Raw genomic sequence first — 16,675 nt, 5'->3', positions numbered from 1 at the left:
GATTTACCCTGAAAACGTAATTGGGCCAATTCATTTTTTTGACTTGACAGGCAAAATCTTATGTTGCTGTAAACTACGTGTGAAATGGATGTCCTTCGGAATGGCCAGGAAAATATTCTTCTTTTCATGTACACATGGAGTACTCATTACCTTTAACAGTAGCTACGTGTGTGTGTCAAGCGACATGTGAGCAAGGTCCTGCACATCAGTAAAACAGGGAACAGGATTCTAAACTCTTCTGTTACCCTTAGGTTGGTGCGCCGGTTTGGTGTACGAGCTCTTACACAGTGAGTACCTGTTAGAGTTTGGTATAACCCGAGATGGGTAAATCCTTTTCCTTTGACTTGATAATGCCACCGTACTTCTTTCCAAAATTAGGAGAAACTTTACTTTCTAGATCAGCTGATGACCAAATGGCAAAGCATTTTGATGTGCCTGGCAGGTGCTGCTAGAGGGACTCTAGGTCTCATCCACCAAATGTTTTTGTTTTTTTTTTTCAAAGTAGCAGACTGGAGGAAAAGATTAATGATGTCATAGTCTAACTCATGATTCAAGCCCAAGCAATGGAAAAATGCAATAATAAATAAATTTTAAAAGAGTGTATTTTCCATCAGTTATATCTGATTTAAAAATATGCATAGATCTAAAATTAAGATTTATGGTGTTTTTAAGTACCACATTAAGGTAGATTCTCTTGTCTGTTAAAGCTTAAGTGCATAGCTGAGTCCTTCTGTAGTGTGAAGGTGGCATGTTGGCTCCCACCCGTTAAGGTGTGTGGCTGATTTATGTGACCTTTTTTGATATATGGCAAGTGGAGTACATATAGTGGAGTACGTACAGTTGTAATCTGCTTTCCTCAAGTAAAAACTGTCTCCCATATAGCAGTATAAAAATAGTAGAACTGCCACAGACCTCTGGCACTGCTGTGCACATAGAGGACATATTATTAAATTATTAAAAAGAAATAAAGTATATTGAGGCAACCTCTCCAGGACCACAGCAATGATCTGACCATAGTCTACCTGTACTAAGTATTTCTGGCTTGGATCGCTATAATTTGAGATTTCTGATTGCAAAGATTAGAATACCCATTACTAGGAGCTGAATGTCACCAAAGTTGTGCTTAATATTTTTGAAAATGTCTTGGAAAACTTGTTAATAGTCACATTCTTGTTCCTACATGGTCTTTACAATGGTACTACATCGGTAGTTATTTCGACAGCTACTTCTGCTGAAAACTGAGAAGAATTTTGAGGTTTATTTGGAGGAATTTGGGGGAGGGGGGGAGAAATTGTTTGTTACAGCCTTATTATTGACTTGTTACTTTTTATTGCTTATATTTCAGTTTAAATATCAAGTGTCAAAGTCTAAAGCTGTTATCTGGCTGAAATCGGTTGTGTGGGGGTGGGGGGTTGGTTTGTGGATTTTTTTATTTGTTTGCCAGTTCCTTATGGGTAGGTAAGAAAGCCAAAACTTTCTGTGCAGCTGACATGTACTGCATGAGAAGATAAATTCAGATAAGTAATTGATCTTAGTTTTTGGAAATATAACATTCCCCTCCACCCCCCAATTTCTTTAATTTTCAGAATTCCCTTGGTAGATATGGAATAGCAGTGGCATTAATTTTTTTGACATTTGAATGGAAAAAAAAAAATCCTTTCTAAACTTTCTCTTCATAAAAAGTAAATTCATAAATGGTTTTGGGAGAATAAAATAGTTTCAAATATTTTTAAGGTAAACTAAGTTACCACCTTATCTTCTGGCATTTTACTCTTACTCCCTACCTATAGGTAAATCTAGTGAGCTTAGGAAAAAAACGTATTGGCAAACTTGGCTACTATAAACTAGCTTTTGCTTATTGGTCAGTATCATTAATCTTTATTAACTCAGCTCACTCCACTGAGATTCAGACTTTTGTTTTTCTTTCTAAGTTTTATATTTTTAATATAAAAAGATGTACAAAACAAAGTGCTTTTTAAATACTCTGGATTAAATTCAATTCAGCATGGACATTTCTGATACTATTCTAGAGAGATTTTTACCCCGGGCAAGAAAGTTCAGAACAGTTGTGTCATATGTTGTGTATCTTGTGCAAGCTATAAAAATCTGTGAACTTCTTGTAAGATGACATTGTGGCTAGTATAACTTCATTTGCTGCTCCTTCTGCTGCAATGAGTCTCCACCAAATCCTCCAATTAGTCCAAAGCTATAAAACTATAGACAGATGGAAAATTAATATTTATAGCAAAATGCCCAGGGTTTTGATAACTGGAAACTCTTGGAGCAACAGATGATATTAGCAGTTAGAGAAAGCAGCCTGTTCAGGAAAACATGAAAGCTTGTGTAGTTTCTGAAGTAGTAGGTCATCTAGTGAAGACCTTAAATGTGAGCATTAGCATTTCTGTGAACTGGAACCGTCTGTGATTAACTGTTTAAAATGAATTGTTTCGTATAGGTAAATAAATAAATAAATAGATAAATATATAAAAATTATTTCCTCAAATGGTCCCGAAAACCCAGTAGAAGTTTGCAAGATCCACCTCTCATCTCAAGTTTCTAAGAGATTTGCAAATGCCACTACCTTGACAGAGACCTGAGTAGTGCAGAAATCAAAAAAGCTTTTAATGAGAGGGAGAAGTGATTCACATCGCTAGTGGTCCTTAAATACTGCTGGCCTGACGAGCCAAAGGTCAGGGGCGGTGGTGTGATTTCATTAATGCTGGTGTAAATCCAGAGTAATTTTCCTAACTTCAGTGGTGTGGTTACTTTGGAAATATAATAATAATAAGCATTTTTCTGGTGATTGACACGTACATCTGAATCTAGCAATTTCAGAATAACAGCTTAGAAGGGATCAGCACTTGATGTCAGAGGCAAGAACTGAACTGGAGCCCCTTCTTTGCCGGCATGGTACACAGATACTAAACTGGCAGTTTAATGCTCTATGGAAATATGGTTTGCTGGACAAAACTCATTCCTTCCTAAAATTCATAGCATGAAGTTACCTTCAGGGTTTTCTGTTGGTGGCTTTAATGCCTTTTGCTGGTCTGTAGCTGAAGTTTTTTAGTTTCAAAGTCCTGTTGTTTTCTCAAAAGGAAACTTGGTAGTAGACATGTTTGTGTGTATGCACGTGCACACCTATAGCACAGTTAAGCTTTAATAAAATAATATTCTGCAAAAGAGGATGAGAATATTTTGTCGTTATATGCTGAAACACAGGTCATTACCTGGTGAAGAACCTTACAAGTTTCTCCTGCACATCCATGCTTGTGATCAGCCCAAACTGCTGCACAGCTGTGATGTGAGCTTGGGGGTAGCCCAGGAAATCTCCATTGAGGACAACTGTATGTGCATGCATAGGTACTAAGTTTCAGTGTTAGCTGGGGGCGGGGGGAGGGCGGGGAAGTATATGTGTATAGAAACTTACGTGTTGTAACATGCCGTTTCCTGTGTAAGAAGTTTCCATAGATATCTCTTGCAGAGGCTGGAGTGTTTCAGGAGGAAGTTGCAAGGTTCTCTACACTGAAGTGACACTTTTGCTATTTTTCAGCATATAATAACAAAATATTCTTGTTAAGTATGCCGTTGATAATGAATATCCTATGCCATTCTTGCTTTGCATAATGTTGTTGTCTTAAACTTGTGTTGCATTATGCCACTACTGTAATTATTAAAACAGAACAAGAAAGAAGGATTTTAGTGAGATAGGAATAAACCTCTCTACCTTCAAGGCGAGAGCTGCTCCTCTTTTTTTTCTTTTTCTTTTTCTTTTTTTTTTTTTTTAAATCAATATTCTTTCTTTTCCCTGGCAAACTAATGCTATTTCGCATATATATTGGAATTGTATCACTGATGTTTCTTTTCAGCATCTTAGTCTTTTAAGCCAAATGTAGAATGCAAGTAAGATTTGGCATTCGTATGCATTTAAAAGCTATGGGATGATCGTTCAGATGATTTGTAAAATCTTGTAGCTGTTTAAAGTAGCAGACAGTTGCTTAGCTATTTGCACAAAAACACCTGTGCACCTAATATCTATTACAAACAGTGAGATACAGCCACAGCAGAGGTTCTTGTGCTCCTGCATGCGTCGCTGCTTTTGGAAATTCCAACCGTGCGCTTGCCTCTCTTCAGCAGCTTTGAGAGTCCCACCTGTGGTTCTCTCTTCAGAGCAGCGGCGTTTCAGTACTCTGTGTCACCACCACAGCTGCTGCCTCTCCTCCGAGCTGTACAAGCAGAAGTGCAAGTGTACTTCCCTTGCATTTTCAGGGACAATGTGTCAAGGTCGTCAGGAAGCGAGGAAGAATGTTGTGCTGATGTCTGCGGTTTAGAAAGGATGTTGAAGGTTGGAGTGCAGAGATGAGGGACAAAAATGATTTTATTTTTTCTTTAGAGGTGTCAGAAGACACTGACGATGGTATGTAAATATTTGTAGAGAAAGGACAATGAGTAGTAAAGGATTCCTTAGCAAAAAGCACACAGGGACTAAGCCGATGTGTTATGGCTAACAGATACAAACTGGAAGCAAAGCACCTTAGACAGTGTCTAACATCACATATGCTGTTGTTAGTGTTTGGGGGATGGTGAGCCAGGTGATGGTTTCTTCATCTCTTGGATGTTTTCAGATGGAGGCCGGATGCTTTTTCCGGAGGATTTGCGGTTATAAATAAATGCTAATCTTTGAGTTTCATACAGGAATAACTGGATGAAATTTAATGCCCCGTGATGTTTGGTTTAAGAAGATTGGAGGAATGGTGTAGCAATTCTGAGGAATACAGACTTTTTTTGAGGGAAGGAAACAAACAATTTCTCCTCTGGGGTTCCTGGTGGAAAGCACAAGAATTGATGGGCTTCAGGGCAGCAAGTTGGACATAAAGAAAAATGTTCCACTTGTCAGAACAGTGAAATACTGGGGGAAAAATGCCTGTGGTAGTTGCAGTAATAATTTAGCTGTGTTTTTTTCCTTGAGAAAGAAGAAGAGGGATGAACTGGATGACCTCTGCAGTTTCTCCCAGCCTTTTTTCTGAGAACCTGTAATGCGTGATATAGCTGTCAATTTTATCTTCAACTTCCTGAATCTTATTCTGGTTATCTTTCACTCCTGGGCTCCATGTAATGCATCTGTTTAATGCCCTTTCATCCAAACAAAAATTATATTCTACATATAATTTCAAGGAAAAAAGTTACAACCCACCATCTTCTTTTTAGGTCCTCCGGGGAAAAGAGGTAAGCGGGGCAGAAGAGGAGAGACTGGTAAGTTTTCCATTTCATAAGATCCATCGTTATTTGATGTCTGTGTTTTTGTGAGGATGCGTACCCAGCATGCCTTCATTTTTAGTTTTATTGCTTGTGTGCTCTGAAAGAGAGTTCCGAAACTTCTCTGGTAAAAATTTGTGACCCTTGGCATATACCTGGTGGCCTTCTAGATCGTTTTCTAGTCTTGGGTGTCATTAATTTGTAGGCACATTTCATAATGCTTGACATGGTACTATTGGTAACGCATTGGTAATTGTCAAACCATTTTGGTGTCTTCTCACACTTGTGCAAGTTAGAATAACTCCATGTAAGTCAGTGGGTGGAGTAATATGAGTCAGTGTTGCATCAGGCCCCCTTGGTTTGAGATGAACAATCTTATAAGGAAATAAAATTCCTTATGTTAAGAATGTCAGTACTCAGGGAAATAATGTGATAAGTAGACTACTCTGTATGAGAGAAATTGTTGTTTACTAGAAATGAGTAGCAATTAAGTTCTTAGGGAAATCAGAAAAACATTTGTTGGTTCATTACCCTATAGCAGCGAGGTTGCTGTTGAGAGAATCCTGCTGTTGGTGTGGAGCATGAAATGTCATTTGAGACAATGTTATGAGGTGCTGAGCACCTCTTCCTGCTGACATTCAGGGGAACTGGAACTGTTGATTACCTTGCGGGATTGAGTCTTTCATAAAGGTTGAACTTTCTGGAGGCGATGCAGGAGAAAATGAGCATTTCTAATCTCCTTGGCTGTCTCGTCTAATCTGCCAGTTAGGAAAATCTTCCAATCAACTTGACCTCTGTGAATCTTATGTAGGCTTTCTTATCTCTGTAAACGATCATTTATCTGGGTCTTAAAAACTATTTCCATGTTTTTCTGCATCACAAAACTGAAGCCAAGCCCTGTCAAAGGTTAATATAAATCACCTGCGTGTTTCCACTCAGTGTTGGATTAGTATTTACTTCAGAGAAAAATGCTATGATACAGAAGGAAGTTCTATGGTTGAAGATTGTCTTACAAATGATCCTGGCAATTACCTTGCAGGATGCTTGTCAATTCATTTTACATCTGAAATAAACACATATTAAACTATTAACAAAGGAAATTGATCTCTCTCATTTAAAAACAGACCTGTACCTTAAAATGCTGTTTAAGAATGTTTACCAGGATAAAGAAATTGCTTTAGTTACTGGGCAATAAAATTGCACTGTTAAAACCAAAAGGCTGTCAATATTAAAAGCAATCTCAAAGTACAGCTGCTGCTGTTTTATACTCCTTTTGCACTTCACTTTATTCAGAAATTAGAGAGAGGCATAAAAGCTTAATGAAATGCCATTGATTTGGGAGCTGCAGCTGCTCAACTTAATAAGACTGAAATAGCAGATTTGATTTGTGGCCCTTTGATAATGTTTCCAAGAACTGCTATACAAAAGTCTTTGAGTCTAAATAATTGAAAAAATGTGCAAATAGCACTTCACAAAGTGTGACATTTTAATAGGGAGCAATTTATATGTGTGCCTTGAGAAAGGAAGGTGATGAAAAGAAAGTTCAGCACTGTCAGGTGGCCACTGAAACCTCCCCTCATAGGCAAAGCTGGAAGGCTGGAAGATGCCGGTGCACGTATGTCTTGACGAGATGCCAAGGTTAAATGCCAAGGGTACTTTGGGCAATTTTGCAGCCAAGCTATGATCAAACGCCAACTGCGTGGCTGACTGAAACTGGTGATGTGGTTACATGTGCTTTATGTGGAGTCTGACAAAATGAATTGTAGTCCATGGCTGGTATTTTTGGACGGGCATGAAATTGCATGGAAATGGATGGAGAAGCAACTTGCATAAGATTGCATGACTGTAATTGAAGAATTGGTAAGGTAAGCGCATGCATTAAGGCATTAGCCATGTTTACAAGTTGCAAAGCACAACCAAAGCTAAAAAGTATTTGAACATGGAAAATGTATACTGTGTGTTAGCAGTGTTGCTCAGTTACAATCCTGAGGCCTTGTGCTTGGCTTCCTACATATGTGTCTGTCTTTAATAACTTCATAAACTTACATATTCTTTTTTTCTCTTTTTTTTTTACCTCCTTTCCCTCTCCCCCACCCCACAGGACCTCCTGTAAGTACAGTGATACATTGTTGGTTCTTCCAGAATCAGGGAGAAATCTGTTAGATCCTGTTAAGTTATCACCATGATAAAATGATCATGTATCATCAAGAGGGAATTTTGATATTTATACTTATACAGTGTAAACACTCAATAATTATCTTGGAGCTGAATAATTTAATCAGAAAGTTCCTTAAGAAAAAAGTCTCTAAAACAATAAAGCTTTATATTCAGCGCTCCAGATAGCAGTTTGGATCACAATTCCATGTAAGTATGTTATGTTCGTTTTGCTTATGACTCGATAACAGGTATTTTACTGCAGTATAAAAATGTGCGAGTATGCTATCTTAAGTCCAGACTCGGTCACTCTGCCTTTTGCTGGGTAGTAACTTCCTCTGCAGCTATCAAAAAATCTTGGGGTACAGGCTCCTTGTTCTTTGGAGGTATACAGGCTGTTCAGCTCGTTGCAGTGTAATTGTTACTGAAGCCAGTAAGTGCTTGTGTAAAGTGAATATTAAATAATACTATTTGGTTCAGTAAATTGATTGAATCTTGTGCTAATCCTATTTGTAAGAAAACAGTTTATCTCTTCTAGGGTTTTATGGTTGTTTTGGGTTTTGGTTGGGTTTTTTTTGTTTGTTTGCTTTGTTGTATATTCCCAGGGTATGTCAAAAGTCTGACTTGAAGAACAGGATTAAACACATATATCTCAAACATTTGTATTTGTCATGCCATCCATGTGCACCATATGGTCTAAAAGTGTGACCATTAAAACAGTATTTCTTTTACAGAGTTTGCAGACTTCTAATTATTTTTTTTTCTTTGATAGATAAAGTTGATAGATATAGCATTTCCACAATATTTGCAAGATCAGATTATCTGTCTATTCTATGCTACATGCATATTTGAGAATAGTGAATTAATATGTTGAATTTCTGCTGTGACATAATGATTTTACTGTAAACTGTATGTACTGAGCAGTGATACTACTTATCTTTGAAAGATTTTGACCATATGCCCAGCAGTTCATAGTGGCAAATTCATTTAACAAGCCATCAATGAAAAGCCAGGCTTAATGCATAATGGTGCTGTTTCTTTGAAAGAAACACTGGCTTCCCCAATTTCTTTTGCAGTCTTCCCATGAAACACAAAGAACAACCATAAATCATGATACAAGTGATTTTCCCGTAGCAAGACATTGTGGCAAGAGTTCACTATGTGACTTGTTATGAATGTCTTTAACTTCAGCTCCCTGCTGTTTTAGTATAGGTCCATTTAAAAAAAAAAAAAAGTCTAGATCATGGTAATATTAACACAAACCTGAAATAGCTCCCAAGACTGAATAATTATAAGATGTATCTGACTTAAAATTCAAAATTTCATATTCAAAACTTGTAAGACTTCATCTTGCTGACAGGTAGTAAGGGTTTAAATTGCTACAAGGCATTTAAAAATGTAATTTCTGTTCCTAATTCACTTTTTGATTTTCATAGATACTTACAGTTTGGCTAGGGGCAACTGTTGTGAACTCAGTTATTGTTTTCACTTGGGAGACTGTGGTAATTGTTTTCATTTAAAACAGCAAATATTTGTATAGCCCACATAGCACTGCATGGAATTAGGTGTATGTTGTTTTTTCAAAGGCTACTGCAGTGCTCTGTTTATTTTCCTTGTACATGACTACAGAGTGTCACATGTGATAACAGTCAAGGGCCGGGGCTTTCAATTTTTTTTTTTATGATCTGTCATAGCATTCTCAAATTTCTTCTTTGGCACCTATGTTCTAGTGGTAGCCTGTGTATCTAATACTTTACTGCCTAGGCAACGAAACTTTTTTTTCTTTTCACCACATATTGCCCCTCAGTCTACATGGATAATTCTCTTCATAACAAAAGGAATTTCAGTGAGCATCCAAAGTAGCCAGTAGCCTTTTAATTAGAATGTTTATTTTAGTTAAAACACATAATTTCCATTGCCAAAGCCTCATTTCTTCATTGTGTAGTACCTATTTCATATTTGTTGTAATGTCATCACATATAAAAAATTAATAGATATGCAAATTATAATTTGCCAGTAACGTACTCTGCATGTTTGTTATGTCATATGTCATGACTGTGTTGTTAATGTGTGTCATACCATTTCATCTCATTCAACCAGGGTCTACCAGGGCGAAATGGCTATCCGGTAACTCATCATATGTTTATGATAGCTTATATTACTCTAAAATCATGTTGCTGTATTTTGGTTTTGCTTTATTACTGCCAAAAAGATCTTTTTTCTGTTTCTCAGATGCCTACAAAATGTAGGACTTTCCTTTAAAAAAAAAAAAAGGCAAAAAAAAAAAAAACTTTAAGAAGTTTTTAAAAAGAACCTGAGTGTTTACAATGCATAAATGCAATGCACATATTGTTTGACATTGTACATATTTTGTGTTGAGCTTCTGCAATCTTGCATACAAAATTATTTTTTTACTCTAATTTGAAAAAATTCTTTATCAGGATACTGCATCTCAGTTTTCCATATCAGAAAGCTGTACAATTGCCATATGAACCTCTAAGTCCTTTCTTTTCACTGTGTCCTGTTTCTTTTGACTGCTTCGTTCAACGCATTTTGACCAAAGTAAAATGCTGTTACAGAGGACCTAGCAGTTGGCTGCATTGTCTATCTCGGAGTAATTTTCTGTCAGTTTCATTCGTATCTTTAGGATTCATTGCCTGAAAATAATAATATATGAAATAATGCATCTTTTGAAAATCTGTTAATAATATATTTCTTTCAAGTACTCAGGCAAGCTGACTGTAGTGTCCCATTCAAGGAAAGAAGTATATGCCTACTGTCACCTGTATATTAGAAACCAAGTGACAAAATGCGTTAGTGGATGCATTTCAGAGACAATACATATGCACAACATAGTGACTATTGAAGTATGATAATGATCTTACTTTGAGCACTTGATAGCATAGCATGGAGGACGCTCCCACACTGATTTGCCTGTGTATTCATATAAAAGATGCCTAATTTTTCAGTGAATTTTTAAAATGTTCTGTCGATAGATGTAAGTTGCATACCTTGAACACCTACAGGTAGAGGACAATTTCATAGAATCATAGAATCTCAGAATGGTTTGTGTTGGAAAAGACGTTTATAGACCATCTAGCCCAACCAACTGTCATGGGCAGGGACATCTTCAACTAGATCATAAAGTCCCATCCAACCTGACCTTGAATGTTTCCAGGGACGGGGCATCTACCACCTCTCTGGGCAACCTGTGCCAGTGTCTCACCCTCATCGTAAAAATTTCTTCCTTATGTCCATTCTAAACCTACCCTCTTTTAGTTTAAAATCATTGCACCTTGTCCCGTCACTACAGGCCTTGGTAAAAAAAAAAAAAAAAAAAAAAAATCTCTCCATCTTTCTTATGAGCCCCCTTGATATATTGAAAGGCTGCAGTAAGGTCTCCCCAGAGCCTTCTCTTCTCCAGGCTGAACAACCCCAACTCTCTCAGCCTTTCTTCACAGAAGAGGTGTTCCATTGCTCTGATCATTTTCGTGGCCCTCCTCTGGACCTGCTCTAACAGGTTCATGTCTGTCTTTTGCTGGGGGCTCCAGAGCTGGACACAGTACTTCAGGTGGGATCTCACGAGAGCAGAGTAGAGGAGAGAATCACCTCCCTTGACCTGCTGGTCACGCTTCTTTTTATGCAACCCATTTCAATGCTTTTCTTTGGGCATCTTCTGTAGTTGCAGAGTTTACTGAGAAATGTTACCAATGAAACATCATCCAATGCCTGTCTTTCCTATTACGAGTTGTTGAAAGTCAGCTGGTGAGGAATCGCTCATTAGTATCAAGAAACCTGCTTGGATATACTGAAACCATTATCAGGTTTCAGAGTACACATTCCCATTTCCCTTCTAGTGCTTAATCTGCGTAGGTGAGTGCACAAGTGTGTGGAGGAGAAGATGGAGTGAAAAGATGGCTAAAAACCCTTTTTTAGTCATCATCCAGCTGTGAGCTCTATATACAAAGATTGGGATTTAGAAAAAGAGAGACCCACAGTGACAACAAACCAGCCCTTAGGCTTTTAGGTCATGACTTCTGTGGAAATTAAATGTCTTTGGTGTCCCTCATTCCAGTTAGTGACCTTAACACACAAGGTAAAGTTTATGTTGTGCAAAGCACAAAAGCCTCATAGATTTAATTTCTTGGCCTAACATGTAAGTTGAGAAAATGAGTGAATGTATTAGTGATGGACTCACGCATGTTTTGAAGGCTCCAAGGGGATGGTTTAAAAATATAATTTTCTTTAGAGCCTGAAGGGCCAGTTCTTTGTCCTGGTCCAGCTGTTTTCTTGAAGAGATTTTTTGTGGGATCTGAAGACAAAAAAGGTTCTTGGAAGCCATGTTATTGAAATGGCTGGTCTAACAGTGGCATTATTATGGGCAAACTTTAGCCTGAATGCATTCCTGTGCATGCGTGCAGCCATCCGTGCGTGCACAGGCAAACGTGTGCCTTCAGTCGGGCTTAGCACTGATTGAACACTCCTTCCGGCTTGAAAATGACTGGGAATAGAATTTGGCTTTGGTTATTGAAAGTTGTCACTTGGCTGGCTGTTTCGACCTGTTCAGTTACAGCCATATCCTCCTGCTTTGAATGGGGAATATGTAACAGCAAGTGCAATGCACTTTAAAAGTACTTATACAGTCCTGTAGGGCTCAATGAAAAGGCTATTAGTGTTTAAAGTTATTTCTCTAGAGTCCTATTTAACTCCTGTGGAAACCTTATTGCTTTAATCTTTATTGGATTTTATAGGATATTCTGTGAGGATAGTGATGTATATCTGCCACATATAACCTAAAAAAGCTCTCTGCTCCATGGGCGAAAGCATAACGTTGCAATCTCACAAAAGCTAGTGGCTATTTTCTCCGAGACTTAAGTTTTCATTGTCTGAGTTCATTCTAATTTTAAAGGTACCTTAAGAAACAATAATAATAACAGTACAAGGAATTACAGTGAGAAATCTAAGTTCCTGGGGAGATGTAATATCAAAAATCAAAAAAATAAGCTGGCCTTACTGCTAATGAGTAATACAGTTATTGTTTATAAGACCATGATTAATTGGTTATTATGTAAGGCACCATGAATACTATAAAAAGTGTACACTGGTACAGATCCTTTTTTTTCTTATTAAGAGCTTTGTATAACAGAGAGTGACCAAATTCAGAGTTGTAACTCTTCGAACTTCAGTTTAAAATGGAAATAGGCTATCACATCTTAAATAAAAGAGAACAAGAGAATGCATAAACATTAGAGAATGAGAACACAGGCATTTGTTGCAGGGGTTTTGTATGACAATGACACTTCAGAAATAATGCTAGAGCTTGGAAAAAAAACAACACCCCCCCCCCCCCAAAAAAAAGAACAAAAACAGCAGCTTGTGAATGCAGTGAGGAGGCCAAATACACAAACCATATAGTGCTCTGCAGGGGAAAAAGAATCTTACAAGCTGGTTGAATGGGTAGAAGTTATTTACTGTTTTCCATTGAAAAACTGAAGCAGACAGAGAAAATTTTTCCTACCCCTTCTCCCAAGTTAGGGTACAGATCAAGCTCAACATCCAAGTAAATCAGCCTGGAAGTTGTTGCATATGTGGTGGTAAAGCTGCATTATCCTCAGAATAAAGTGTCAGAATATGAAGATGCCCATATAGTATTGCTACATAAAAGAGGGGATTGGGGAAATTTCTCCTACATCTTTCCGTGAGACAGTCTGCAGAGCACCTGATGCATTTACAAGACCTTTAGGAGCTGTGGAGTGTTATGGCTTCTCCAGGTGACCACGTGCCTTGTATTAAATCCCATTTCTACTAGCATCCTTGTTTCATCTTCAAGAAATGTAGACAGATTCCTCTTTTACAGAAAAGGATGTGTCTAAATTGGAGATTGTTCTCCTATAACTGTTAAAATATCATCACTTGCTCAAAACTGAAATGTAGATCTTTGCAATTTCACCTGTCATTTCATTTAAAATTTTCCTAGCTCTTGAAAGATTTACTTACCTCTGAATGGTGACGATAACAAACTGGCAAAGCTTAGGACTGCAGGAAGAGAATTTCAATTATTCTTTAGCCTGTTATCATTCTTTCTAGCTTAGAAAATGTCTTTATCATCACACTTCTGATTTTTGCACCCATAAAAACGTGTCCCAATATACCATAAGACAAGCTGTTATCCCAATACGTAAAGAGTTTCACGTTGCTGTTAGAAGACTCTGATTCCCCCTCACCCCCCTTTCGGTTCCTGTATTACTAAAGGCAAAGAGAATTCCAGGTAGAACAAAGAAGGGCTGTGAGGGGTTTGAGTTTGAAGAAATAGGCCTGGTTTGGAACAACATGAAAACTACTGTTGTGAGAAATTGGAAAAAGGCATTTTATTGTCCTGCTGTGTTGCTTTGTCTTTGATGGTGCTTCGTATTTCATTTTCTGCTAGGTCCCCAGTTAGAGACTGGGGCTGTGTAGGCAAATGTTTAATAAGTAGCAGTGTAGCACAGACCCTTCCCTCTTCCTTTCTCCATCCTTCCTTTCATATCATGAAACTCATGTGTAATTATATGGGGTAAACTTCCTGTGCAGTTTGGAAAGAGCATCTTTGTGTAGGGCAAAGCATTGAGCTTTCACTCGTCATTCCGCGCAGCAACCAGGCAAGGCTACGTTTGAGGGCTTCTTTGTATTTGCCTGCATTAAGCAACCATGAAATCTGGCTCTTCTTCCACCTGTTCATTTTTAAGAAGCATAAAGCAGTTGCAAAACCAAACAGAAACAGTGATGTGGGTGCTTGGGGCAAGTGTTTCTGTATCAGCAACAACTTCCGAAAAGGTACTGTATATTCTCAGGTATATTATGTATGTGTTTGTTTAAAAATGAGAAAACCCAGTGCTATTGTGAGTCAGCAGCAGGAGGCCTACCTGCATGGGAGGTTTTCTTCCTCTTGTTTCTGCCTCCAATTCCATGCACATCATCAGAGAGCACAAGTCTCGGAGAACGTTTCTCATCTGTGCATGAGGTATGAGGACCAATATCTTACAGGAGCTGCCAATGATTGGAAGTACAAGCTGTGGGTATAACATTTCAGTAATTTGGCTATGACCGAGGTTTGGAACCGACCTTGTTTCTGGGAGAATTTGCATAGGAGATTCCAGGCCATCTACAGACTTAAGGGAGTACCAGTTTGATTTTGGAGGTATTTTATATATTCTTTAAAACTAAGTGACATAGATCGATTTCTAGCATAAGAAATGAAATACAATTGATGCATAAAGTTTTCTAATTAGGGTGTCCTGTGGGATGTCTGCTTTTCCAGTTTATTTCTTCTCTGTTAGTGTTGCTAAAAAAAAGAATAAAAGAATTGCTTTGCAACACTTATTTTCTCCCATTTAACAGATTTGATGTGCAAGTGTACCAAAAAAAGGGTGGGTGTTGGCTGGTCTTTTTGTGTCAGTTCAGATGTATCTAGTAGTCTTTATTCTGTTGTTATTTTTTAGTGTAAATAAAGCATATAATATGTAAAATTAATCCCATCCAAATGCAAGTTTTTCAACCTCGGATACTATGGCAGCTCAGTTGCTTTGAAACCAACATAACTGGAATAATCAAAAGAGAAGAAATGACCAAAGATTGAGAGGTTTTCATCTGTGATTAAGCACAGCCTGTGGCAGTATTAAGCACTTCTGCAACAGCTGTGGTATTTCCAGTAGCTGGTCAGGTCTCCTCTTTTTCACAGTTGTAGTAAAATATAAATGTCTAAGCTCAAGGAGCGGCTATGTCGGTTCCTGACCTTACCCTGAGGATTTGCCTTGATGATCCTATAGAAGTTTCCCACTCTACACCATTTATTTTTCTCAACAGGTGTCTTCGCAGACCACCTTTTATTTTTGGCGTTTGACCAAAGTAACATCTTAAACATATACCAGCAAAACTTTTGCAATAAATTTCAGGTTTGGTAGTGAAGCATTTGATAACAATTTCAGGTTTTAATTTTTTTTTTTCTTTTTAAATACACAGAAAATTCAAAACATCTGGAATCTCAAAAGCTTCTTTGTACTGTGATCTTAGTGTGTGTTTTCTCAGTTTTATGTACTTTATCCTTATTTTTAGTCCTGGCAGAAGTGATTGGCTTGGAGACATGAGGTTTTCAGTTGATCCATCTGCATCAAACTTCTTGCTTGTTCTCAGGGAGCTAAGAGAATCCTCTGCTTTCTTCAAAGAGATACAGGTGGTCAGCCGTCCATCTCAAAAGGTTACTGGGTTCACAGATTTCTTTATTCGTAACCGTGTACTCCTTGCCCATTTTTCCAAAAAGTTGCCAGCTGATGCCAATGCTTTAGATTCAGCAGAAAATGAGTGACTACTCAGGATGAGTATAAATTAAGTCCTTAGACCATTTTTTTCTTATTTCCCATACCCACTTTCTATTAATACATTCACGGCAGCAAATTGGAACTCCAAATAGTCTTGCCATGGTTCACCAGAACTCTGCATACAAGCCATTTGTTAAGTGAGTCTTCCAAGAACGTACTTCACCTCACATGGGGTGTAATACTAATCTGTCACAGCCAGTCCTTAAACTTCTTTGCATGCTGTAGACGGGTGCTACACTCCTGTCACAGAAGCTTGTAACAGGAGCTGGGCTTCTCTATTGTAGTCGGGCCAGCAACTGCAGGAGGAAGAGTTGGGGAGGTATGGCATACAGTTCCACTCTCACACATGAAGTTAAGCCAGCTTTCTACAGCTGTAGGCAAAGGATGCTTTCAGTCTTTTCCATGGATACATCTGTCAAGTCCAGCACTCAATGGTAGCTGTAGCTGCTGGAATTGATCGCTCAGAGTGATGGATACTAGTATGAACTTTTTCAAGTCAACCTGCGTTATGTGATCTGAGCCTTGAACAAAGGTCAACCAGCAGTGGGTCACTTGCTTAAGTACAAATTTTGCCTTGATATCAAACCATAGATATGGTCCTGATTGCAGTTTTTAACTGCAGTATCAAAAATTGCATTCTGGCAGTTAATATTCAGATAGGCAACAGATAAAGTCCACTCTGTAAAAAAGTGAGTTACACCTTTTTTGCTTGCAGTTGTTGCCATCCTGTAGGACTCATTAATAGGCCTATAGTGGCAAGTTGTGTCGAATTGTCTGTTCCTAGAAAACTTCAATGGCACCTCAAAAATCTTCCTAACAATCACAACACTGTGAATCGGAATCAATAATACAATAACAGAATCCACAACAGTTACACAGTTCCTAAATACACACTTCAGTTTAAACAGGCTCAA

General features: G+C 38.0%; 1 protein-coding gene across 1 annotated transcript in view; it reads left to right on the top strand.

The window, feature by feature from the left end:
- COL25A1 (collagen type XXV alpha 1 chain) overlaps positions 1-16,675 on the top strand; it is a 322,972-nt gene that overhangs the window by 158,326 nt on the left and 147,971 nt on the right. The window contains exons 3-4 of the mRNA XM_075149759.1: positions 5,206-5,250; positions 7,355-7,362. Of these exons, the coding sequence (XP_075005860.1) occupies positions 5,206-5,250; positions 7,355-7,362 (53 nt within the window). The remainder of the gene's footprint in view (positions 1-5,205; positions 5,251-7,354; positions 7,363-16,675) is intronic.

This window comes from Calonectris borealis, chromosome 4, assembly GCF_964195595.1.
Source record: "Calonectris borealis chromosome 4, bCalBor7.hap1.2, whole genome shotgun sequence".
Lineage (NCBI taxonomy): Eukaryota > Metazoa > Chordata > Aves > Procellariiformes > Procellariidae > Calonectris > Calonectris borealis.
This window is presented reverse-complemented; position numbering and strand designations above follow the sequence as displayed.